Source organism: Nicotiana tomentosiformis, chromosome 1, assembly GCF_000390325.3.
Source record: "Nicotiana tomentosiformis chromosome 1, ASM39032v3, whole genome shotgun sequence".
Taxonomy (NCBI): Eukaryota; Viridiplantae; Streptophyta; class Magnoliopsida; order Solanales; family Solanaceae; genus Nicotiana; species Nicotiana tomentosiformis.
Genome location: NC_090812.1, coordinates 40,325,547 through 40,351,681, shown reverse-complemented (window position 1 = coordinate 40,351,681; position 26,135 = coordinate 40,325,547). Strand labels below are relative to the sequence as shown.

The 26,135-nt window shown below is 37.1% G+C and overlaps 3 protein-coding genes across 3 annotated transcripts; all 3 read right to left on the bottom strand.

Moving 5' to 3' along the window:
• Window positions 1-44: 44 nt before the first annotated feature.
• Window positions 45-8,171, bottom strand: LOC104110495 (probable serine/threonine-protein kinase PIX13). The gene is made up of 9 exons (XM_009620008.4): window positions 7,811-8,171; window positions 6,470-6,588; window positions 3,681-3,778; window positions 2,731-2,936; window positions 1,948-2,604; window positions 1,658-1,806; window positions 1,154-1,375; window positions 770-919; window positions 45-469 (listed from the first exon to the last, which is right to left on the bottom strand). Exons 1-9 carry the CDS (start codon window positions 7,989-7,991, stop codon window positions 140-142), a joined length of 2,112 nt encoding a protein of 703 aa, XP_009618303.2. The 5' UTR covers window positions 7,992-8,171; the 3' UTR covers window positions 45-139.
• Window positions 8,172-11,014: 2,843 nt separating this feature from the next.
• LOC104110494 (uncharacterized) lies at window positions 11,015-15,257 on the bottom strand. Its single transcript, XM_009620007.4, has 2 exons — window positions 15,098-15,257; window positions 11,015-13,330 (listed from the first exon to the last, which is right to left on the bottom strand). Exon 2 carries the CDS (start codon window positions 13,225-13,227, stop codon window positions 11,281-11,283), a length of 1,947 nt encoding a protein of 648 aa, XP_009618302.1. The 5' UTR covers window positions 13,228-13,330; window positions 15,098-15,257; the 3' UTR covers window positions 11,015-11,280.
• A 2,735-nt stretch (window positions 15,258-17,992) lies between these two features.
• Window positions 17,993-25,838, bottom strand: LOC104110493 (uncharacterized). The gene is made up of 6 exons (XM_009620006.4): window positions 25,567-25,838; window positions 23,637-23,709; window positions 23,452-23,545; window positions 21,186-21,293; window positions 21,005-21,062; window positions 17,993-18,776 (listed from the first exon to the last, which is right to left on the bottom strand). The coding sequence occupies exons 1-6, from the start codon at window positions 25,597-25,599 to the stop codon at window positions 18,318-18,320; spliced, it is 825 nt and encodes a 274-aa protein (XP_009618301.1). The 5' UTR covers window positions 25,600-25,838; the 3' UTR covers window positions 17,993-18,317.
• Window positions 25,839-26,135: the final 297 nt, after the last annotated feature.

The window sequence follows — 26,135 nt, the reverse complement described above, 5'->3', positions numbered from 1 at the left end:
TTAAAAAAAAAGTGTAGTATGTATCAACCATTCAGCCAGACAACTGATATAAAACTGGTGTCACTTAAGCAAATAACTAATCACAAAATAATAGTAAGTAATTAACTTTACACATGTAACAAAACACATCAAAATAAATTTAATGAATCATCTCTTCATAAAGTAGTTTCCCTTTGCTTGGAGATGGTCCTTTATATTTGAGTTGAATATTCCTTCTTTCATATCCCTCTTGAGTATTGGATGATGAAGGACTCCAACTTTTTGATGAACATTTTCTGTAAGTTGAACATGAAGATGTTGCTTTTGTTTCAAGGATCTTATCATCTTCCTTGCCTTTGACATCCCCTTGTTTACTACTATTGTTAATATTATTATCACCTATATGAACATATGAACTTGACTCTATCGGGTTGAAGTCTATAGAATTATCAGTACTTCCTTCCATTATATGGCTCAAAGTTTTAGCCACCTGCATTAACAAAATGATGAGTCAGAAGTGTGGGAAAAACCATAAAGAGTGTCATATATGATGGACGAAGGGAGTACCTTATAACAATAACATACCAAGTATAATCCCACAAGTGGAGTCTGGGGAGGGTAGTGTGTCAGGATACTCAAATCAAATGTCGGGATTTTAAGATCATATTGATGAAGATTATAATAGTTTTAAGGGGAAAAAATGATGGATCTACTATTCGTATCTCATAGAATCAGAAAATTCAAGAGAAAAACAAGTCTCATTTAGTCTGACGTTACAAGAAAAACTTACCCATTCCATAGTATGCCTCTTATTAGGATCCTTTTTGAGACATTTTTCTGCTATTTCAACCATCCAAAATAGCTGATGGAAATCATGGGAATCCACAATTCTCTTGTCAATTAGACGAGGATAATTCCTTTGCTCCAAAAGTGGCATTGCCTGCACTTAAAAGGGATGTCCTATTATGTAATACATTTTACATTTTCGTAAGTAATATGACCTTGGGGATTTTCTTTTTCACACACCTAGTTACTACATACTCCATATAATTTTGCTTATACAAAAGAAAGGAGAAAACAATAAATATTTGTCTCACGAGCTATATATCATTTTTCAAAACGAAATAAGCATGTGTTATATGGTGAAATATAAGAAACAGTCTTTTTAATTTACCCATTCAACAAGACTTTTATCTTCAGGATAATTATCTGTGGTCTTCAGCCCAGTGATCAGCTGCAGCAGGACAACCCCAAAAGCATAAACATCTGTTTTAGTTGAGAACTTCCCATTTGCTGCATATTCTGGTGCCATATATCCAAGAGTGCCAACCACATTGTTACCAGAAGATATTTGTGATTCATCATACCCAGCTTTTGCAAGTCCAAAATCTCCTAGCTAAGTGATCGATGTTACATAGTTAGATAAAAATATATGTCTAACACCTAAGCTAAATGAATGTCAATTATCCATGCATTTTGATCATGTCCATATTAATCTCTCTACATTTCACACCAGAGCATTTCACCTCAACTTGCTTGAACCAAACTAAGGTTATAACTCAACTTACTAATTAGTGCATCCTACATAATCATGAATAGCAGTGTATGTTTTCCCTCCCTTTTTTGGTAATTTTTTTGTTAATATACTATGGATATAATTAATCCATGGACAACATACCAGTGATTCATGATCATGTGTGATGAGGATGTTGTTAGGTCTGATATCTCTGTGGATGATGTTATGTTTATGAAGATATTCTAATCCTCTGGCAGCACCCAAAGCTATTTTCATCCTCCTCTCCCAATCGCGAGGCGTTCTTATATCTCCTGCAAAGTATAAAACAATTATGCGTCAGCATATATAGATGTTCCAACTTGGACGGATGAGGTTGGGTATATATATGTGTATTGGCGGGTCATTCGACCCTCCAATATTTACTATTCTAAAACTAATGCATTACCAATTACCTGATAAGAATTGGTCTAGTGAACCATTGCAAACATACTCATAGACAAGCAACTTTTGGTTTCCTTCGGAGCAAGACCCTAACAACATAACCAAATTTGGATGCCTGGCCTTGCTAAGAACCTCAACTTCACACTTGAATTCTTTATCCCCTTGAAGGCTCATACCATTGTGCTGCTTCACAGCAACTCTTAGCCCATTCTTTAAAACCCCTCTATAGACAGAACCAAATCCACCTTCCGATAGAAAGTTCTCATTGGAAAACCATTCTGTTGCTTCTTCAAGCTCCTTATAGCTGAATCCTTTATGCCATCCCATCTTTGGCCTTTTGTTCCCACATGTTGAACATTCAGGTTTTTTGAATATTGCACCACAAAAATATTGGTCAATAATCATCTCCACTTTTTCTTTGTCTTTAACAGTTTGATGCTTTTGGGTTTGGTCATTGGAGACGCGGGAAGGTGAGTTTTCGGTTGTTTTTGCTTTCTGGTGAGAACTTGAGGAGCTATTAGGATTTTCCAAGCTTGAACTTGAATCTACTAGGTCACTTGCTGAAGATATTTTTACCAAGTTTTCACAAAACTCGGCGGAGGACTTTCCCATAATACTGCTTGCTTGTTCTTTGCTTGAGGTTCTCACATGAGAAATAACTTTCGAGTCTACAATTCATAAAAAATAAATGGCATTAGAGCACTGTCAAACATAAGCAAAAATGTATTGACAGAAGAATATATTATTTTGATAGAAATTTCAGTTATGTAGAGGAAATTATACATATTGCTTACCTTTTTGCAAAGTAAGTTCATCTGATGAGTCATCGTCGCCTGGAATCATTTCATCATAAGAAAATTTACTTCTGGTAAGGGAGACCTTGGTGTTCTCCATTAATGTTAGTGGCACTCTTACATCTTCTATGGAGTTGTCACTTCTCAATTTTGATATCCCACATGATAGCTTCTCCATAAAATACCTCTTCTCCTTTTTCATTTCCCTACAAACAAAAAAGAACAATTATAAGACCAAAAGGAAGTTAAAAAGAAAGATGGCTCAAAGCAATAACGTTTTATACTACGAACTTCACGTAGGTGTAAACAAGAATTTCGTAAAAGGGATTCAAAAACTACCCTTCCAAGACCCCATTCGTGGGACTTAGTGGTTTGTTGTTCTTGTTGGATTCAAACACATGGGGTTTTGTGTCTACAGGATTCAACACATATACAAACATAAAAACGTATTAGCTATATGTATAGTACAATTTTTAGATGAAGAGGATTTAGTTGAACCAAGTAAGCGTGGCTCCGCCAAGTTGACGATAACTTAGCTATTAACCAAACAATACAGATAGTAATACTCCTTCCACCATCTACATAACCGTTTTTCTATTTTCGGACGTTTTAAAATATTTGACTCATTTTGACAGATAATATTAGTTTGTACAATTCAATAACTCAAGATCATTTAACTATTCATATTTTACTATGGTGTTGCTTTCTCATCAAACTAACTTTTCAATTTTGACTTTATATTCGATTCTACTCGCACTAATACAACAGATGAATCAAACTAATATTTTAAATTTCAGGTCTAGTCAAACTGAGTTATATAAAACGGGATATAAGGAGTAATAATATCAATTTCTGTAAAATTCTAATGGTAGTACTAATTAGAATTGTGCATTTCAGCTACCTAATTTGAGTTTCGTGAATTTTGTAAACTTTCTGATGTTATCACTAACCTATCTAGAATGATCCAAGTTGCTTCCAACCTCTTGACTGCAATCACAGCTACCACCTTTCGTGAATTTCCAGCTTGAACTTCTATGTGAAACTTCACCTGCAACACCAAATAATAATATTCGAAGAGTTAAGATTTCGCACTTGAAATTATATTGAGACTATCGATTCCATGATTTAAGACTCCATATGTGAAACTTTCTTATTCTACTTCTTCTTCGATACAATTTCCTGCCCAGAAATTCTGGTTTCTATTGGTCGGAGAGAAGAGGAATTTTGGCCGATTGCTGACGATTCACAGTGCAAAAACGTAGTGAAATTCCACAAAAATGCTTTCTCTTTTTTTCCCGCCATAAAAACAGATTGGGTTTGTCGAGAAGATGTATAGCTTTCCATTTGACTCGACAGTCTGTGTAGGGAATTCTCCCATTGGGTAAGAGTGAAGAAGCTCTACTTCCTCATTGAACCTCATAGGCATCTTCAATATCTATCGATCAAATTTACAGCTTTTTGTATAGTACATTAGTACTGTATCACAATTCTCACATACTATATCACAGGGGAAAAAGCTTAAATATTTCATTTGTATTATCCCGCAATTGCTCAATTTTGTTCTTCTTACATTGTTTTTTGGGTCCATTCATATTTTTTAACAAATTGATCCAAATTCACCCATCAATTTTTTATTATGTAGTTAATTGGTATTCTATGAGGTAGTTGTGTGGCTGCCCTATTACCCTTATTAAAAAAAGGTCATAACTTCCGTGGGATATATTCAGATGACAAACTGTTTAAAACATAGTAAAACTTTTATTTGATAGATAATGCACCGCATAACTCTCTAAAATTATTATTATTATTGTTATATTGAAATTCCGTTAGGTGTCATATCTTAACATAGAAATAGTTTTGGATCAAAAGCTTAACAGAAGACAAAATTAATTAATCAATAATGAAAGAGCAAAACTATGATAATGGTTAGGTTGATGTCTCCATTCACCTCATATTACAAATCCTAGTTAATAAAAGAGCGAATGTAAAATGGACAATAAAAAAGTATGGACTATTCTTACAATAGTGATTATTTTCCGTATGACCTTTTAGGCCACTCTTTTAAGTTATACACCCATGTTACTTAAGTGGGCTAAATTCCGTCTCTTTTTTTTTTGGGTCAACAAAAGAAACTAGATTATATTAAAGGGAGAAGTGCACATTTAGCCATTAATTAGAGATATACTTACTCTTTAGCCATTATTTAAAATGTATTTACTCTTTAGCCAGTACTTAATAAATTTTTACCCGTCCGAACGAAAATACCCTTGTGTTAGACATGGGTGTTGTGTAAATATTAAGGACATGGTGTCCTTAACTTCATGAATGTTGTGTAAATATTAAAGACAAAGTGTCATGTATTTGCACCTTTCATTGTTAAACTTTAGGACATCATGTCCTTAACTTGTATTTGCACCTTCTGTTGTTAAACTTTAGAACCTCGTGTCCTTAACTTTATATGTGCAATATAAATGTTAAGGATATAGTGTCCTTAACTTCATGTGTGCAGTGTAAATGTTAAGGACATAGTGTCCTTAACTTTATGAGTATTATGTAAATATTAAGGACATGGTGTCCTTAACTTCATAAATGTTGTATAAATATTAAGGACAAAGTGTCTTGTATATGCACCTTCCGTTGTTAAACTTTAGGATATCATGTCCTTAACTTCATATATGCAGTGTAAATGTTAAGGACACGTCGTCCTTAACTTCATGTGTGCAGTGTAAATGTTAAGGACACCATGTCCTTAATATTTACACAGCACTCGTGAAGAAAGTGTAAAAACATCTCTTCGTATTAATTTTAATAGAGTAATGGCTATTTTTGTTCAGCATTAAAAATACTGGATAAAAACTAAATATCATGTTAAAAAGTGGCTATCCCACGTCTACTATATTAATTATGAGTTAAAAGAAGTTGGACGAATTCTTAGAAGAGTGACTAAAATATAAATGAAGTGCATAATTGTCTATCCTACATCAGTAAGGTAAGATCTTGTTCTCCTTATTCTTATTTTTTCTTTTGAATATTAATAAATATGAAGAGGTAGAGGGCGGCCTAAGAAGTATTGGGGAGAGGTGATCAGGCAGGATATAGCGAGACTCCAGATTTTCGAGGACATGACACTTGATAGGAAGATGTGGAGGTCGAGTATTAGGGTTGTAGGTTAAGAGGTAGTTGAGTCGTGCCTTACTTCGTAACATGGTGGGACTAGCCATGTAGGTTTTTTTTATTTTTTATTTTTTATTAAGATAACTAGTGGGAATATTGTGGCTTACTATTTCTCTTTTCAGTGCAGGTCCTATTTACTAGCTATCGCTTTTGCTTTACATCTTTCTTCTAGATTTCATGATTTCCTATTTTTCTTATGACTGTTGTGGTGATACTAATATTTACTAATATTGTCTCCCTTTACTTTGTATCTTTCTTCTGGATTTCATGGTGTACATGTTTATCCTATGATTATTGTTGTGATACTAATATTGTCTCCCTTTTTGTCCCTTTTTGTCCCTTTTGTCTTTTTATTTTTTGAGCCGAGGGTCTTTCGGAAACAGCCTCTTTACTCCTTCGGAGTAGGGGTAAGGTCTGCGTATACACTACCCTCCCCAGACCCCATTAGTGGAATTTTACTGGGTTGTTGTTGTTGTTGTTGTGTAGAGGTCCATACTGGAGGTGAAAGCTGAATGAATTAATTAAAGAAATATGAAGTGACTAGTGAGAGTTTTAAGAGACTAACCTTTTGAATTTCACATTGTTTCAACATCATTAGCATCTCCAAACTCTTATTATACTCCTCCATCCTTTTAACTAGTTCTTCTTCCACCAGTTTATGGTCTACTCTATTCGGTTGCCCCACTAGAAAAATGAACAAGTTGAAGAAATAATGAGATATTCAATCATTTTTCATATAAAAAAATATGAACCCGTAAATATTACTACTAACAATTTCTATTGCTATAAAACGTACTTATGAATTAATTTGGTATATAATTAGTTCTAACCAGGGGCAGAGGAGAGTAGAATCTACGGATTCGATCGAACCCAATAGTTTTGGTTCAAACTATATATTTGTCTTAAGAAATTCGTTGAACATGTATAAATTATTAATTTAAAACTCAGTAATTTAAAGATTTAGAATCTCGAACCCATTTCAAATCCTGGCTCCGCCTCTGGACTTCTTGTTAGTCCCGCCAATATTGTTGTATTTGTAAATAATAATTCTGCAAAATATAAGTTATCGTAATAAAACAGTAATTAATTCGAGCCCACTGAATTCACAGTGTTTCCTTAAGGAATTTAATCCCCTCCTAGTACCCAAGGTAATGGATTATTTCCTCCCAGGATAGAACGAATCACACACTGGTGTAGCGGTACTTCAAACCCCAGTGTTTCAGCGAACACAAAGTTCGGTAGCAAATCACACTTACAGTTGCTTTGTTTGAAGTTAAAACAATGCAGAACGAAGGAGTAGAAACTCATAAAATCGTATGGAAATGCTGAGAGGAAGGAGTGCAATGTATAGCCAAAGTTGAGCGTTTTTTCAGTTTTGTTGGTGTTTTTTCGTTTTTCGTTCGTATCTTTCTTCAACAGCTGCTGCACATATATATAGCAGCTAGCTTTGAAGATGAACGACCCTCCACCCTCTATGGTGGAGCATGCACTAGCTTGTTTGTGGAGCTGATGGCCAATACACGGATTGGAATATATCCGTTACAAATGCGGATAATCTTACGTTAATATTTACTATTAACAAATAAATTTGGTCCAAAAAATCAAAATCAATCAATCCGAATGCCGTAGTAGCCGTAGCCGAGTCGAGCGACGACGACGGCGGCGCGAGGCTTGCTTTCTTCTTAACTCTTTAAGAGCTATAAGAAGAGCAATTATATATATACCCACCAAAAATCTTTTCCTCTTCCAATATGGGACAATGTCTCATTATCAAGAGGGGAAACTTAAAATTTTACTCAAAAATTTTTATTTTTCCTCCATTTCCCATTCACCCTCATTTTAAGACTATTTCATCTTAGATAACAAAAACCTCCAACACTTCTAACAGAAAGTATAGAAGACTTACGAAGTTTTACAGTGCCCAGGAAAGCTGATGTAGTAGTTGAGTTATTAAATTGGTGAACAACTCCAAGTAATATGAACTCATCTCCAGCCTTCAGACATAAATTATAAAGAAGCCCTCTAATGGCTGCCCAGTTTACCTCTTTTGATGTATCATGGACCACAACCACTCTCTTGCTTCCCATGAAAAAAATTCCTTTCTTTTTTACGTTTTTAAAGAAAATTTTTGATAGATTATGAGGAGAATGGTTGCGATGTGGGTGGTTTATTCGGAGGTGATATCTCCTAAAAAAGTAACAAAGGTGTTACGATCTAAGGTAAAATTCTGCTCGTGAACTTAATGGTATAAACCTGTTGCCTAAATGTGAGACCAATTAGTTGAATAGAGACGAAAGTCTGCCACAAAGGAAAAGGAAAGTATATTGCTGGTATAAGAAGGTTACAGATTGGTAATTCCTATGCTAAGCTGTACGAAAGAAAACACAAGAGCTGATGTAGTGATTCTGATCATTACAAGGTATCTAATTTGTTGCAAGTGAATTGTTTTGTTTATTTTTAGGGAAAGATTCATTTCCATGCGGTGATAAAGACTTGGGCTATTACTATAATTTATTATGCTACTTGTAGGGGGTGCACTATACCTAGTTTTGTAATATAAAAGTATGTTTATAGTATCTTCTTTTGTAAAATCAAAGTTTTCATTAGTTTTTCGCTTGTATATTATGGCGTAATATTATTTTAAAAGAATACTGTTTTCATATCATGTATAATTTCCAGCAGTAGTACTCTCTCTTCCAGATTTTATAAAATAAGGAGCCGATGTATTCTATTCCTTATAACATTTCAAGATTCAGAATCTCTAACGTAGGCAGATTCCTGTTATTGTCGTTTATTTTTAGTGTTTGGACAAGTTATGCTATATTAATTTTCTAGATTGTATGTGTATCAAAGCAACTATGGCGCAAGGAGGAATGCCAATACAAAATGCGTCAGAAGAGCTTACTTTCCGCCAGCTCTTTTCTCAAGCCCCTTATATATGTTTCACTGCTCGTCCGTAAGTGATATGATGGATTGGTTCGTGGTTTATTGCAATGATAAAGGATAAAATAATAATTGAACCTTTTTTACCAATCAACCCTATTAATTTCACTTGAAAATTGAGTACAATGGACATCCCCAGTGTTTCCCCTAGTTAACAGAAACGATATCGAGTTTGGGTTATTTATAACTTCACTCTTCTTTCAGATCATCTATTTCGGCGGAAAGTATTCATATACCTGTTAATCGGGCCGGGCTGACTCGTTTACAGCCCGGTACGGGCTGGGATGGATTGGGCAGGGAGCGGGTTTCAAACGAACAATTTTTTGATATCGGTGCACCGAAACCCGCTAAGCCTGTTAACCCGTTAACGGGCTACAACCCGGTTCAGCCCGTTAACGGGTTGTCAACGGGCTACAGCCCGGTTCAGCCCGTTTATTAACGTTTTTTTTAAAAAAAAAACTATGGACCAACTTAAACTCCTGATATTGACACTTGTATTTCTTACCTACACAAACATTTAGAAACATTATATAATTATTATGCTAACATTGTTAATGCTTCTTCTGCTGTAGATGCAAATATTCCTTCAAGTTCAGTTTCAACATCTGGGACCAGTGCTTTGGATGATAATGATGATGTTGAAGATTATTTGATTTGGTCTACAATAGGGGAGCATCAAGCCATCAACAAACCAGTAGCAGGAATAACAATGAACTTCAATTTTACTTGCAAAAGTCAGCAGAGCCCCGCACAAAGGAATTTCTACCATTGGGTTGGTGGAGGAGCAACTCAAATCAATTTCCTGTTCTTTCGGCCATGGCTCGAGACGTGCTAAATGTGCCAATTTCAACAGTCGCATCAGAGAGCGCATTTAGCCAAGCAAGGCAACAACTAGGAGATACCCGTCATTCATTGGGTAGCAACGCTTTGAAAATTCTAGTGTGCTTCAGAGATTGGATAAGATCAGAACGACAAAATCAAGGGCGTGACGAGGTAGATGAAGCGGAGGACCAAGAAATTGGAGATATAATGATTTATGGTTCCGATTCAACCAATGCCGTAAACCAAAAACCTCAGGTTGACATGGATGAACTTACAAAAATGATGCAAAGCATGTGATGTACTATTTATTTTTTTATAATTGTTGTAAATTTTAATTTGCAAGTTCAAAAATAACAAAATCAAAAAAGAACTTGCAACTTAATTTGAAGTATTATATATTATTCAATAAAAATATCAAATGAAAGTCTTCGGAGCTTGATCCTTATATATAGGTCTTATTAAATAATTTTTTGTAGCCACTTACTTTCAAATTTTAATTTTAACATTATAAAATTCAAATTTCAAATTTCAAAGTTTAATTCTAAGCCTTAAAAGTTTACAAACACTTAAGTATCAATAACATTGAATAAGAAAAACAAAATTTACTTAAAATAAAAATAAAAATAAAAATCCACGGCCCGCTAACAACCCTCTAACAGCCCGCGAACAACCCGCTAACAGCCCTCTAACAACCAGCCAACAGCCTGTTAACAACCCTCTAAGCCCGAACCCGGACGGACAAAAAAAAACCCGAAAAAGTACAGCCCGCTAACAGCCCGCAACGTTAAACGGACGGGCTGATTTTTTTTTTGTCCAGCCCGTCCCAACCCACCCGTTAAACACCCCTAATTCATACCTCGTAGCTGAGGTGCGTGGTCATAAAATAGATAAAAGAAAAAGATCTTTGGAATGATACAATGAAAAAGGCAAAGACGGGAAGCTTAACATCAAGCTCTGTCCTTAAAACACAGCAATTTCCCTCCTTGAACCCATCATAAAATGGAGTCCGTTTCTGTTAAAAGAAATGTTTCATTTCTATATCTAATCAAGAAGTTCCATGGGCCTCATTCTTACTCCTTTTCATCACAATTTATTGTTAACTCTACTTCTGGAAAACAAATTTACATTTGAATCGACATATTCCGTAACAAATATTGGAGAACTTTTAATCCAACTTGCATGATGGAGTAAACCCACAAGGGTCGTCCCAAAGCAGTTACCAAACACGCCCAGATTTATAAAAGCCCCCAATACAGGGTCAAAGAAACTCGACCCAAACGGGAGGGGGATGAAAACAAGCAATTTTTTTATCAAGGAAAGAGAATCTAAATTAAGAGGCCAACAATCAAAATAAATATAAAGATGCATAACTTTAGGTATCATCGGTATTTCCCATCAAATATTAATGTATTCCAGTATAGTAACTTCACAATGCCGTACTGATAGTAAGATATGTAAATGCTAGCTACTGCTTAATGACAAAAATGGCTGCGAAAGAGGATTTGGGTATGTTTGTCACATTTCACGTGTGAGCTTGCTGCGGCTGCTCCTGAACAATAAGAAGATAGAAATTGGAAAAACTAGACTCTGAAGTTTCAACCACCACTAACCTCACACTGCACCTCCTTTCTTGTTCCTGAAGTTCTCTTTGAGTAATGCAAACTTCTTTTTACACTGGTTCATGGTCTTCCCAGGGACTGCAGTTGCAACTCGTTCCCACCGCTGGCTGGTTTCCTTGGGGAAGGTTTTCAGAGCTTGAACTAAAGCTTTTTCTTGAACAGCAGACCATATGTCTGAATCGGAGCTCGAAGAAACTCCGTTTGCAGCAGGTGGATCCTCAGTGTTCTGGCTGTTTGTGTTTTGACTGGGGGACTCCTGAGAATCAGCTAACTTAGCACTTTCACTTTCAGGTTTGCTACTGTTTTCTACCCCCTCTACTTCTGCTCTTGTGGAAAGAGGAGATGCAATAGTCGGTGCGGGCTTTCTCTTCTCGAGGAAGGAGTCAAAGGCTTTAGCAGAGTCAGGCTTCTGGAGCAGAACTGTTTTTGTAGCCTTCAGGATCTCTTCAACTGTCCTTCCGGTACCAATATACTCGGAAATAACTTCCCATCTTCGAGATGTTCCTTTAGGATACTTCAGCATTCCCTTTCTCAAAAGATCAATTTCTTCCTTGCTCCAAGGTTTCTCCCTTTTCTCACTGCTCATCAGAGGAACTTGTCTTTTACCCTCCAGAGAACCATTTTGATGTGACTTACTCTTTTCGCCCTTATTCGAGTTGTGATCATGTCCAAGTGCCTCCCTGAGAAGTTCAGCTATCATAAGCTCATCCTTTCCATCAGCTTTGTCGCATAAGTTCCTCAGTTGCTCAATGTCAAGTGACATGCATAGGCCTTCTACATCATCATCAGCTAGCCCAAGCAAATGCTGGGACAAAACAGGAGCTGCAAGGGTTCTTAAACGGCTCCGCTCCTTTCGCAACAATTTCTTTTCTTTCTCCTTCAACTTCTTCTGCTGCAAAGCCACTTCGGCAGCTCTTTTTCCCTCCTCTTCCTTCTTACGCTTTTCCTCTTCAGCAATCCTAGCTGCTTCTTCCTCCTGTAATTTCTTTGCCAGTAGTTTAGCTTCCTTCTTTTTCTGCTTCTCTGCTTTCTCTGCTTCTTTTCTTCCCAGGATTCTAGGGTCCCTCTTATAGGCATTGTCAACAAGTGTGCGTACCCTAGCAGTTTCTTCTTTTCTAGCCTTCTCTGATAGTTTCGCATTCTGCCTCTCCATCCACCTCCTATGATCACGAGATTCAGCTTGTTCAAGGTCAAACTCATCAGCATGTGGGAACTCTCTCCAGCTTTTGAAGATGTACCAGAAATTATAAAAGCTATCAACTTCTTTAATTGGAGTATTCTCATCACCCAATGAAGGGACAGGTTGGGTGACAGACCAACGTCCATTCCTCAAAAATGCAGGTCCAAAGACCTTAAAAAAATCTTGTGGAGCACATTCAGTTGGGATTTCATCATCAAATTCATCTGTGGAATCATAAATCCTTCTTCTAACGGGGTCAATAAGAACCTCATATGCTTCCTGAATAGCTTTGAAGTGGTTTTCTATTTCCTCCTTCTTAGCTTGTTTTGCAGCTTCAGTTTCCTCGGCTAGAAGAAGAGAAGCCAGCTTGTCAGGATGATGCCTCAATGCAGCATCACGGTAGCTCTTCCTTATCTGATCCTCAGAAGCAAGATATCTTAAATGGCTCAACCCTAACAATGCATAATGATCTTGTACCTTTTCCCCAGTAGAAGATTTCTTTTTACCCTTAGAGCTGTATGATTCTGATGAATATGTAAATGACTGTTCCTTTTCAGTAGGAACATCTTCTTTACCATCTTTGGAGTCTTCTTTCTCAACATGCCCACTCAGTCTAAGAGCAGCAGAATGAAAAGCAAGCCCAGCAGGCTCATATTTGAGAGCTTTAATAGGAAAGCAGTTTGAGGAAATATAGATTGGCTCACCATTTATAAGCTCTTCGGAGTATGAAATAAGACGGACGCTACTCCTGGAAGCCATAGAGAAAGTTTAGCCCTCAAGTTTAGAAGATGAATATGAACACATCTACCAACTACTACACTTAGGGCAGGAGATGAGAGCGCAGCCTTTTACAGTCTCCAGCCTGCATTAATGAGGAAAAATAATTACAAACACATCAAAGAATAAGTCAAAAACAATGTGGAGACTGGGAAATAATAGTTATCCATCATCACAAAAGAAGTGCATGTCTTACTGCATGCAGCAGATTGAAAAAATCACTAAGAAAAGAATACTTCATGGCTATACCAGGTATTTGGCAGGCTTAGTTGGGTTGTTACAAACATTAGATGCATGAGTCCATTTATTCTTCTGGTTAAAACTTTAATGGGCCAGCAGTTGTGACATTTACGAAGGGTCAACCTCCAACTTTTTACTTACTGGCCTCTGTTTACACAACATTATATGCTTGTGTGGATAGTAGCCACTAAAAGGGTGTTGGCTGCCCGAGTAGGCATAAGTCATAGATTTAAAGAACCTCCAGTTGTAAAAATCTCCTAATTTGTCTAGTAGTATTGAAATGAAATGAACATAAATAGAACAAAAAGATACAGGATGGGGCTAAGGCATAGTTGATTGATATATTTCATGAAAGTGTTAAGGCACCAAAACAAAGTGGAGTAAGATTAGTACAACAGCTTCATAGGACAAAATGTTGGAATACGAAAATAGAGAGGGATGATTGCATCAGGGTAGGCTGCCTACATCACACCATGGGGTGCGGCCCTTTCCCTGACCCCGTGTGAATGCATGATGCTTCATGCACGGGGCTGCCTTTTTAATGAAAATAGAGGGGGGCCATGTTGCTTTTGATATCTTGATATACTTCATCACAGTTTGAAAGCAGCAAGAATTAAATGATTATACGACCAACACTTTCCATCAACAAACAATCTGGGTAATCAAAAACTTAATCACATGTCAACTGATTCAACACTGCCAAAATCATACAGCTTGGCTTAGAAAGTACGCTTCAAAACCTGAGTTGAATAGGTTCCAAAAATTTGGTCTGGAACCAAATTGCATGTATCGAAACTAAAGTTTATAAAAAGATGAAATCACCAATCTTTCTCCACGGGAAAATGCAGTTGACAAAGCTATTGAAATTTAGAGCATCAATAAATCATTTTGTCAAGCTACAATCAAAAGAATTCATCATAATACTTAACCCATGGCCTTGATCATATCCTCGGATACAAACAAAGTCACAATGTACATTCAGTACCAATGAAATCCGTTTTACTTATACAAGCACACAAAATTACTTTGTCCAAACAGTATCACTTTTCATTCAACTTTATTAAAACATATACCAAATTACTCCACCCCAAAATTATAGAATCTTTTTGCTTTTCAATGATCAATTTGGTCTAAAAGCGGACATGTACTAATCCACTTGGAAATAAAATTCAGAAATTCAGAAACTTCCCAAGCAGTACTATGAGTAACCTTTTCTCCAGAGTCTTAGTCAAAACTTTCTTCATATTAATAAAATGAGAATAACAAATAAACATACATAGACACAGGTTTAAGTTTCAGGAATAAGCTAACAAATAGAACCAAAAAAATCAGCATTAAACATTTGATTCCCTTTTCATAACAATACCAAGTAGGGAGAAAAAACACCAACACAGAAGCAAATAGAAGAAATTACAAGTATCTATTAAACAGGAACAAAAATCAGCATTATTAAAAAGGTAAAAATAAAAATAACGTTGTATAGATTCGAGAGAAGCTATATTGAGCACATCGCATTACATCGTTTCTTCTTTGTTCAGATAAAAATAAGCGCATAACTTTAGAACTGATAAAAAGCAAAAGCAAAAACAAAAAACATAGGGACGGATATTACCTTTTCTGATAATCTAATTTTGACGCTGATCTTAAAAACGGATCAAGTAGTGGTGTTAATGGAGAGATAAGAGAAAGTGGCAGAAGGAGGAGGGCAGAGGAGCTAGGGTTTAGTTTGCGGAGCTCAGCTGCCTCAACCAGCTGAAAAGAAAAAGGAAGATGCATGTGGTTGATTGTTGAGATTTATACCTAATTGTGTCTGCGGAAACAGTCTATGGGCTGGGTTAGTAAGAACCTATACATTAATACCGTGGGCCTGGACCAGTAAAAAGTGGAGAAATGGGCTCTATCAATTCCTACAAGTGATTTGAATACCGTCAATCTATCATTTTGTCATAAAATAACTAAGGTTTGGTCATGCAAAAAAAAAGAAAAAAAGAAAAAAAAAAGAGCTATAAATAACAACAACAACAACAACCCAGTAAAGTCTCACAAATGGGGTCTGGGGAGGGAAGAGTGTACGCAGACATTACTCCTACCCCAAGGGATAGAGATGTTGTTTTCGATAGACCCTCGGCTCAAGCAGACGAAAAGACAATATATCAGTACTAACAGCAGAAGGCATAAAAATAGTAAAAGAATCAAAAGTACCAGAAAATAGATGAAAGAAAGGCCTGGTACTATGAAAAGTAAAAGAGAAGTGTGGACACAATAATAACCACTAGCACTCTAGGACACAAACCTGTGAGACTAGCCTCTCATCCGGTGCGGAGTAGCAAAGAGCTCTGCTACCCCCTATCCTATAACCTTAATGCTAGACCTCCACACTTTTCTATCAAGGGCCATGTCCTCGAAAATCTGAAGTCTCGCCATATCCTGCCTGATCACCTATCCCCAATACTTCTTGGGTCGCCCTCTGCCTCTTCTTATACTTGTCAAAGCCAACCGCTCACATCTCCTAACTGGGGCGTTTGGACTTCTCTTCCGCACATGTCCGAACCATCTGAGTCTAACTTCCCGCATCTTGTCATCCATCGAGGCCACGCCCACCTTCTCCCAAATATCTTCATTCATAATCTTATCCATCCTAGCGTGCCCGCACATCCACTTCGACATCCTTATTTCTGCTAATTTCATCCTCTGGATATGCGAGTTCTTAACCGGCCAACACTCTGCCCCATACAACATGGCTGGTGTAATCACCGCTCTATAGAATTTACCTTTGAGCCCCAGTGACACCTTCTTGTCACATAGGACTCCAGATGCTAACCTCCACTTCATCCATCCCACCTCTATATGGTACGCAACATCTTCGTCGATCTCCCCGTCCTCCTGTATAACTGACCCAAGGTACTTGAAACTGCTTCTCTTGGGGATGACATGTGATTCAAGCATCACGTTCATACCCACTTCCCTCGACTCGGCGTTGAACTTGCACTCTAGGTATTCTGCTTTAGTTCTGCTAAACTTGAAACCTTTAGACTCAAGGGCATGTCTCCAAACCTCCAGTCTCTCGTTAACGCCGCCTCGCGTCTCATCAATCAGAACTATGTCGTCAGCGAATAACATACACCATGGCACCTCCCCTTGAATATGGTGCGTCAGTGTGTCCATTACCAGGACAAATAAAAATAGGCTAAGCACAGATCCTTGGTGAAGCCCCATAACAACCGGAAAATGCTCGGAGTCACCTCCCATTGTCCTAACCCGGGTCTTAGTTCCCTCATACATGTCTTTAATCGCCCTAATGTAAGCAACCAGCACACCTTTTGCCTCCAGGCATCTCAAAGAACCTCCATAGGTACCTTGTTATACGTTTTCTCCAGGTCAATAAACACCATGTGCAAATCATTCTTCCTATCCCTGTAATGTTCCACCAACCTCCTAATAAGGTGGATAGCCTCCGTAGTTGAACGACCCGGCATGAACCCGAACTGATTATCAGATACAGACACAGTTTTCCTCACCCTCTTTTCCACCACCCTCTCCCAAACTTTCATGGTATGACTTAGTAACTTGATACCTCTATAGTTGTTACAACTCTGGATATCGCCTTTGTTCTTGTACAATGGTACCGTCCTGCTCCACCTCCACTCGTCCGACATCCTCTTCGTCCTGAGAATAATATTGAACAACCTAGTCAGCCACTCCAAACCTTCTCTGCCCACACTCCTCCAAAATTCAACAGGAATTTTGTCTGGTCCGGTCGTTGTATCCCTCCTCATCATACGCATAGTCCACACGACCTCCTCAACCCTAATGCGTCTACAGTACCCAAATGATATCCGTATGTTATATATATACCTTCTTTTATCCCAATTTAAATGTCTATATCTTATTGGTAAGGAGAGTTATGTACTGTTGACCAAGTGTAGTATTACTAGGCGTCTTGTAATAATACTCCATACATTTCAATTTATGTGAACCTATTTGACTAGGCATGTAATTTAAGAAAAATAGAGAACCCTTTTGAACTTGTGGTGTAAAATGAGTCACATTGCGTGGCTATAAATCACTTTAAAAAGGTAAATTATTTACAAATATAGAAAGGGGTCATTCTTCTTAACACGGACTAAAAAAGTAATGAATTCATATTACTTCTTAGTATATTGATCACTTTTGACTGGAGCGTTTAGGATTTGCCTAGTTAAATGACAGCTATAAATTTTCTGACATCAAGGAAGAGAGTTTCTGAATGTTAATAAGAAACTCACAATAGACCGATCCATCATCAAAATGGTATTCCAGTTTGTTTTGCTTTAAGCTGATAAAAATGATTCAAAATAAGAGAAGAGTAACCAGCAGGATGGTTAAAGTTAAGTATCAAAATGTGTGTAGAACAAGAGACCAGCATAACTTTGATATTATGTATGCTGGAGTAAGCAATAATGAAGTAGTAGGGGCACTTCAAAGGGCACTTTAACCCCTTCTAGTTTTCGAAAATTTTATGGCACCCTTTTTCAGCAGAAGTCAAGGACTAATATTATGTAAATCGAATAAAGATACAAACTAGTTATCCCTCGCTATTTCATACAGTAACTGGTACATGGAGTGCTGGTTGGAGAGCAACACACATTTCCTACTTATTTCTACTGGAAAGAGGAAACGGTTAGAGACCATTACAAGACTGGAGTCACAAAGACAACTAAGAAATACATATACTGCAACAAATCACAAAGGGAGGCAGAGGGATTCATGCCCTTTATGTTAGGGCCCATAGGAACTTGCTACCAAATAAATAGCATATGCTGAATAGGCCATTTGTTTGTTATTTTATCTGTCTACTCTTCATCATAATCTTCTTCCTCCTCCGCCAAACTTGAATTAAGTTGTGACATATGGACAGGGTCGATAACCATTCTCTCCATCTCGAGAGACCATTGGGGGCCTTCCTCCACTTTCTCATTGGCAGGCCTTGGCGATGGATTGCAGGCTGCTATATCTGGTGCAGCTGATTTATCAACACTTTCATCTACGTTGACCTTCAGATCAGGAGTTGTTACAACTGAACTTTCCCTGTCACAAGCACTGGAATCCTGTTTAGGTGATCCCTTCGGTTCAGTGCAGTTTTCTGTGTGAGTTCCAGGGTTTGGATTCTGCAAACCACTCTGCTGAACAGATGTGCAGGATTCAAGCTGCATATCAGGCCGCGAGAGCTCCCTATCAGCACGTCCCCGGCCACGACCTCTTCCTCTACCCCTACCTCTTCCCCTACCACTACTGCTAGCATGACACGTCTCCTGCAGGAAAAAAATGCCATTCACGTCATGAATTGATAACAGAAAATATAAAGTGATCACTGTACACTGTAAGTTGATTACTATGTGAAAACATCATGCTTTCACAACTCTCATGACAACCACAAATGATTGTGTTATCACATTATACAAAAAACACCTGATCTGTGATATGCGACATGCGACATTGCCTTATCACATTGCATCTTCCTCCTTATTTAATTATGCCATATAAAAACGCTAACTAACTGAGAGAAACAATAACATACACCTCAATGTCAAGGTAGTTGGGTCAGTGATAAGAATCCTTTATCCGTATTGCTCCATTTAAAACCAACTTAATTCCAATATCCCATAATTTGGGTTATCTAACACTAAGTTATTTTCATTTTCTATTGACATATAAATCTTTAACAGATTAAAAATAAATAAAAAATGAGTGCAACCTTAGTTTAATCTACATCACTCTCTTGGAGAAAACTCAACTGCAATGAGTGAAAGTGTTGGTGCAACTCTAAATAAATTCTCGATTCATATAAGGAAGGGAAAAGGGTCAAATTTACCCCTGAACTTTCGAAATTGTCTGCATTTGTCCTCCGTAAATAGTCGGGGTCATCCGCACCCCTGCCGTTACAAAAGTGGCACAAATTTGCCCTTCTGAGTTATGACTAACGGTCAACTATTAAAAGATTAATTAGTCATTAAATATCTTATTTGCACCAGCAAGTGTGACATGTGGCTTAAAATTAACCCACACCCCTATCCCCTCCCCCTTTTCCTGTTAAAATAATCATCATCTTCCTCCTTTCTACTCTCACCAGACTCGCTCTCGGCCGATCCCGTCTCTCTTTCACTTTAATATACTTGGAGGCCTCTGAAACAAAATAACCTAACAGGTTCGAGCTTTATCTAGCTTCTAGTCCAAAAAAGCAAGAAAGCTCAAATCTTTGGCAAGTATGGCTTAGATGCTCCCTTTCTGCACAATAAGGAAAGAAAACTCCAACTATTATCCAATCCATAAAGCTATATGGAAGGTAGTTGACAAAGTAATAAAAGCCAACTTACAACTTCTGCAATAAAGTGAAAGAGTAAGCACAGGGGTGGATAAAACGTATGGCAGGTTTAATGGGGCTTTTCAGATTCAGAGAGAAACAACCAATTAAACTAAAAAACTTTATATGAATTACAGAAATCCCATTACATAAAATTAAGATCAAGGGCCAAAATTAACAATTTTCAAGATATAGAAATTTCTTTCTTCACCATACGAACCAGAAATTACTAGAGACGGGAATTGTTGACATCCCATAGAACAAAAATATGGCAAGTATTTTGTCTCGGCTGACGGATGACAACTGCTGCAAGCGGCGGCAGCAAAAACGATAACCAAATCGGAGAGGTTGAGGAACAGCATAGTTTCTTTAAAATAGGCGACCATGCTTATATCAGCGATGATAATTGTAAATGTTTGAAGAACGATCTTTAACTGCAAACAAGCATACATTGTTTGGTCCTTCCTCAACCAATGAAAGAGAGAGAAGGGATGGCTGGAAGGGGGGTAGGAGCGGGTCTAGTAAAGAGACGAAGAAGGCGGTGACAATACTTTTGGAAGGAAGGGGGAGGGGGTTAAGGGTGAGGGTTAATTTTTAAGCCACATGTCACTTGCTGATGCAAATAAGATATTTAGTGACTAATTAATCTTTTAATTGTTGACTTTTAGTCAAAAGGGCAAATTTGTGCAACTTCTGTAACAGCAGGAGTACGAACGACCCCAACTATTAATGGAGGGTAAGATCATCTCGCAAAGTTCAGGGGCAAATTTGACCCTTTTTCCTAAAATGAAACCCATAAGATGGTCAAAAGTAAACAGTTGATGTCCATTCTATATAAAACCTTATCTCCAAAAAAAAAAGGTTATCACTAACTAATGGATAGAACATTATTTCTAACTAAAAGATAAAGATTAAGAGAATCAAAGATATTGATAGTGCAATGTTTTCTTGAGCTAAATCAGTTTGTCCCGTGAAAACTTCATCTCAGAAAATGAGATCATCAGCAATTACTTGTTTATATTATTACTACATTCAGAGCATTTTTTATTCTTTGAGAGAACTAAATGTTTTTTCATTAGCAATAATTAAATGATTTACAATAAATAAGTTCTTTTTCAGTTTTTAGCCTGAGCAATTACGAGGAATTTAAACTAGAAGAGTCAACAAAGGCTTTCTCACCGTCCTGCTCCTTTTGAACTCATCCTCACTGTCATGATGTTCTTCCATTGCAACTTTCCTGATAAAACAGTATATGATTTTGCAAAGTTTGTCACCTTGGAAGTGTAAGTCAAATAATCAACTGAATAGAAGAAAAACTACCAACTTTAACATTATAAGACGAACAAGAAATGATCCTAACCTTCTTTTTGGCATTTCACCAGCAGCATCAGAATGGCCATAATCAGGAACCTTGCTGACAACTTCCCGAAGAAAGTCAAACACGTTGTAGCTTTGTACACAATGCTTTCTACAAATAGATGTTAGATGCAATCAGTATGGATGTAATAGGATAAATGAACCAACAAGCACATTATCTCCGAATTGACAAGTGAGTGAGAAAGGCAGCATCACCCTACTTAACCTGCACAGAAAGACGTGTTCTGGTAGTAGGAGTGGGATCTTTCAGCACATTGCAGAAGAAAAAAAATGATGCATTAGCTAACACAGATTAAAGATGACATGAACATTAAAAGAGGATCTGTGAAATGCATTGAATTCTAAATTCTATGCATAACATTCTTTAGAGTACTATTTTCAATTTGTTAGACAATTCCAAGGTGTATTAGTAATGTTGAAGTTTAATTGCTTTATGTTGCAGCAGCTAGCCTTCAAGGAATGCTCAGGAAGCAAGTCCATTACAGCTGCCAGCTGGTTTGACAGAGAGTTATTGCTTGATTTGGTTGTTCTTCTTCCCTTAGCCCCCAAATTTTCAGGAGGCCGAAAGTTGGCTTGTTCTAATGCCAAACTGTTTCCCTTTGTATAACTATTTTGTGTGCTTAAAGCATGAACAGTTTCAGCATGAAGAATTCCTTAAAGTTTCTTAGAATTTCATTTTTTTTATAAAGAATCTTGAAATTTCATATGTGACTGTTTCCCCTAATCCTCCTAGCATTTGAGGTTAGGATTTACAGAACATAAACAGTGTGGCAATTCAAGTCGTTCTGCAGCCTTTCGCTCTTAACTAAGTCTTTTAACTCTAACAGCTAGTACTCAGTCCCCCTACAGATTAATTACAAGATCACCTGATAACTGATTTTGATCAGTAGTGTCTCTCAAGCTACAGGAAGATCAAAAACAACCCAAGCATAAGACTGTCAGGATATCAATACACAGCAAAATTTTGTCATCTGTACATGTTCGCACTCACAAATAAAGCATTTTTTACATAAGGTCCCATGAGTATCAGCAAAAAGGAAGAAAAAAATTAAGAAATAAGTTGAAGTAGAGCAATGGAATAAAGTACATTCATTGGCATTTGATGTACTAGCAAAAGATAACGAAACTCTCGATTGGAACTGCACAGCTGAAGTGGAGACAAACACTAACTTATGCTTTACTGTTAGAGAATGCACTTATCCCTCATTGGTTGCATAAGGGTTTTGCAAATACAAGGAGTTTATAATGTCTTGGGCCACTCCACCCATTGTCTTAAGGTTTTGAGTTGGATGCTTTGATTCCATGTGAAAGAATCTGAGCATCCAATCCAAAACCTTAAGGTAACAGGTTGACAAGAATTTAAATCTTCAACACACGTGTAAACCCTAGAACTGGGTTACACGTGCTGTTGGAGAATAAACTTGTTCCTCATTGGTTGCGTGAGCATTTCCAAAAGGGTTTAAATGTCCTAGACCACTCCACCTATTGCATAAAGGTTTTGGGCAGGTAGCTCGGATTCTTTCAGACATAAGATACTGCACCATGTTAAGAGGAAGCCATGATACTCCACTATTGTCAAAAAGACGTCATGATTTCTAGAACATCTCAGTTGGCTTGCAGTAGAGATTGGCAGACTTGAAGAGAGCATGTAAGAAATGAACAGCAATAGCCAAACAAGTTTCCAATGACAGAAAGAGATGAGAAAAAATAGCACTACAGTGGCAGATATTTTCAGAGAAAGAATCAAAAAGACTGAACAGGTTTTCACCAAAAGCACCACAACTATGAAGACTAGGGTCCTCTCATCAATCAAACATGTTAAAAACAATAATGGCACTGAGATGAAGCACTCTGCAGAAATAAATTCATCAAATGTTAAAGACATGTACTAGCAGACCTATATACAAGGCAAGTGCATTTCTTGAAACAAGCCCGAGAACTTAGAAGACAACCAAGATAACATGTGCATATTGAAATCTAATTACCTTCCTAGTAAAGCCATAATGATTTTATGTTTCATCTATGCAATATAATACAAAAACTACATAAGAATCGGAAGGCCTGAGGATAAGCACAAGTCTGAAGCACTGCTCAACACAGCCAAGTCGATTATCAGGATTAAGTTACCATACACAACAACAAATTAACCAGATCAGAAATCAGTGAGGAGATTGAATAGATAACGGCTCATTATTAGCTTCCAGATCTGATCTATACAGATGAATGGAGATTTTCGTAAAGTCACTCACAAATGCAGTGAATTAACAGTCTTTGCTCCTCTTCTAAGAGTTATGTCATATGTCCGATCACAAAGGTCTTGTAAGAATAACTCCAAGGCTTTTGCTGCATTTAATGCCAAGAGGAGAAGGGTTAGAAAAAGATACCAACGAGCAACGAGTAAATTGACGATGGACAAACATTATATGGGACTTACACACTAGAACAGGCACTGCCATTGCAATCTTACCAACATCCTCATCAGCTTGCATAATCTTCTTGATCCGGGCCTAAACGTTTTTCATGAAGAAATGGAGATATCTCAGATATTCAACATTTGATAGAACTAAAAGCTGAGAAGCAAATAATAATGACGAATATAACAATAAGAACATCAATGATAACAAATAAAAAAGACTTGAATCTGATTAGACGTTCTTCTACGTGTTTTCCATGTTAATCCTCCAAGCCCATCCTTTTCTTTCTTAATCGAAGGAAGAGTTATTCACTGAAACAGAGACCCTACTTGAATCAGAAATGTAGTAACTCAGATCCTATAGAGGCACCAGCATATCTGTTCATTTAACACACAGTTTTATTTTTATTTTTTATAAGGTCATTTAACACACAGATAAGAGAGAGCCCACTTCTTGTCACAAAATGCACCTCTTATGGGCAGACAGACTGGCACAAGGATAATCCACCCCTTGATATGATTGATAACTCGGACATAAAACTGTACTTAATGTGTCTGCACAGAACTCCCAAAAAAAAAAAAAGGCAAATAGTAGGCTGTCGCAGTGCCAATTAAGAAGAGTGATTAAGAGGTTAACACACTTGATACGATTGATTTGAGGTAATCTCCCATCACGATAAGAAATGCCACTTCTGGAATATAGAACTATTTTTCCCTTCGTTGGCTGCTAGAACAATGCTAACACAGCCATCATTATTAGGCCATTGCACATTTTCACTAGGTGTGTTTTTCATTGCTCTTGGCAATAGACACATCCCAACAATTACTTCTTCGAAATACGGCCTCAATGTCCACAACAGCCATTTTTTGTCAAGTTTGAATGAGTTGGCTTTTAATGCTTGCCCTGCGCTAGTTAAGGTTAATAGGTTCACGACTAAAACAAAAACGTACAACCCATTTCGTTCAAACAGTTAGCTCCAAACGGCTAACCCCATCTATCATTCGCATGTCCAATGCGACAATGCTCATGAAACTTCCTTCTATTTCCACAGTTACTGATACTTTTTAACCACCAAAGCAGCAGAAAGAATTAATATAAGCTGAAAAAGTTCCAAATGCTCCCAAGGTATTACACTGTAAAACAATTCACAGCAAAATGTAACTTGCTGATTTGTCTTTCTGTATCCAACAATAATCCACCTTAACTACCACAGATGACATGCCACATCACGGCACTGCCTCACTTAAGTCATTTCAAGGACCAAAATACAGCGACAAAAACTCTACGACTACGCCTCAGTCCCAAATAAGCCGGAGTTGGCTATACTAATCCTCAGTGACCATGTTACTCCATATAAACTCATCAGAGACCAATATTATCCAAAATAAATATAATAATATAATATATTAAATTAAAAAGTACTAGAGGTTCATTACATTTTCTAGTGATGTACAAATCTTTGAAAGTCTAAACAACTCCTAGGAAAAACATAGTTACGTAAAGTAAAAGCAAGTATAAAGCCAGTAAGACTAGCAGCAAAACCAATAGATTGAAGCAATTACTTTAACCCACAATACCAAATCCTAGCTCTTATACTTTTTCTTTGGCTACACTAAGCTTATCCAATTCTGACCAGTAGTTCAACCAAAAATTACCATGTCCCTAAAAAGGCTCAAAATTTCAACTTGAAGTTACCATATACGTGATAATTTGAACGCGAATTTTATGACGAGCCAATGTACAAGTGAAGTCAAAATTCAAGCTATCCGTTGAGCAACAACCCTAGAAACCCGACCCACTAAGCAAAATAGCTCCAGCTAAAAAGCTAATAAAATACCAGATTCATTGAAATTAGCAGAGCCCATATGCAGATCAAGGCGAATATAAGTAAAATAAAAAGAAAAAGAAAATGCATTAGAGAGGAAAGAGTGAAAAAGTAGAGCAGCTCACCGCAGGGAAGCGAGTGTCGAGTTTTTTCCTCATGACAAAAATCAGATTCTGGACATTCAGAAATTGGGAGAATCTGAGGGATAATAAAATAAATTAGAGAATCTTAAGAGAAGTAAATTTGTGAAATTGGGAAGAATCAGAAGAACGCAATCATTGCGAGTGAGAGAGAGAGAGAGGGCAAATCGAAGGTATTTTTCAATTGAAAAGAAAAGGGAATTTTTCAGACTTGTCGTACAGGTCCTTTTACCAAACGACATTTCAATTTGAGACCCATTTTGCTTTGTGTTTTCTTCTATTTAACTTTTATTTTGGAAAAAAAAGTAGGAGATGTTATAAAATAAAGACGGTAAAGTAAATATAAGTACAGAGAGAAACTTATATATTATTCAACTTCAAACTGATGTGTATAATGAACTGAAAACTTCTCTATTTATAGAATAAATGAAGCAATTGCGAGGCTTTTCTTGAGATGCTTGTAAGGTGTCTACATAAGCTGTTTGCAACCTGTCTGTTTAATAAAAAGTTACCGCAAATTATTTTATTGAGTTGCTTGCAACATGCCTGCATCA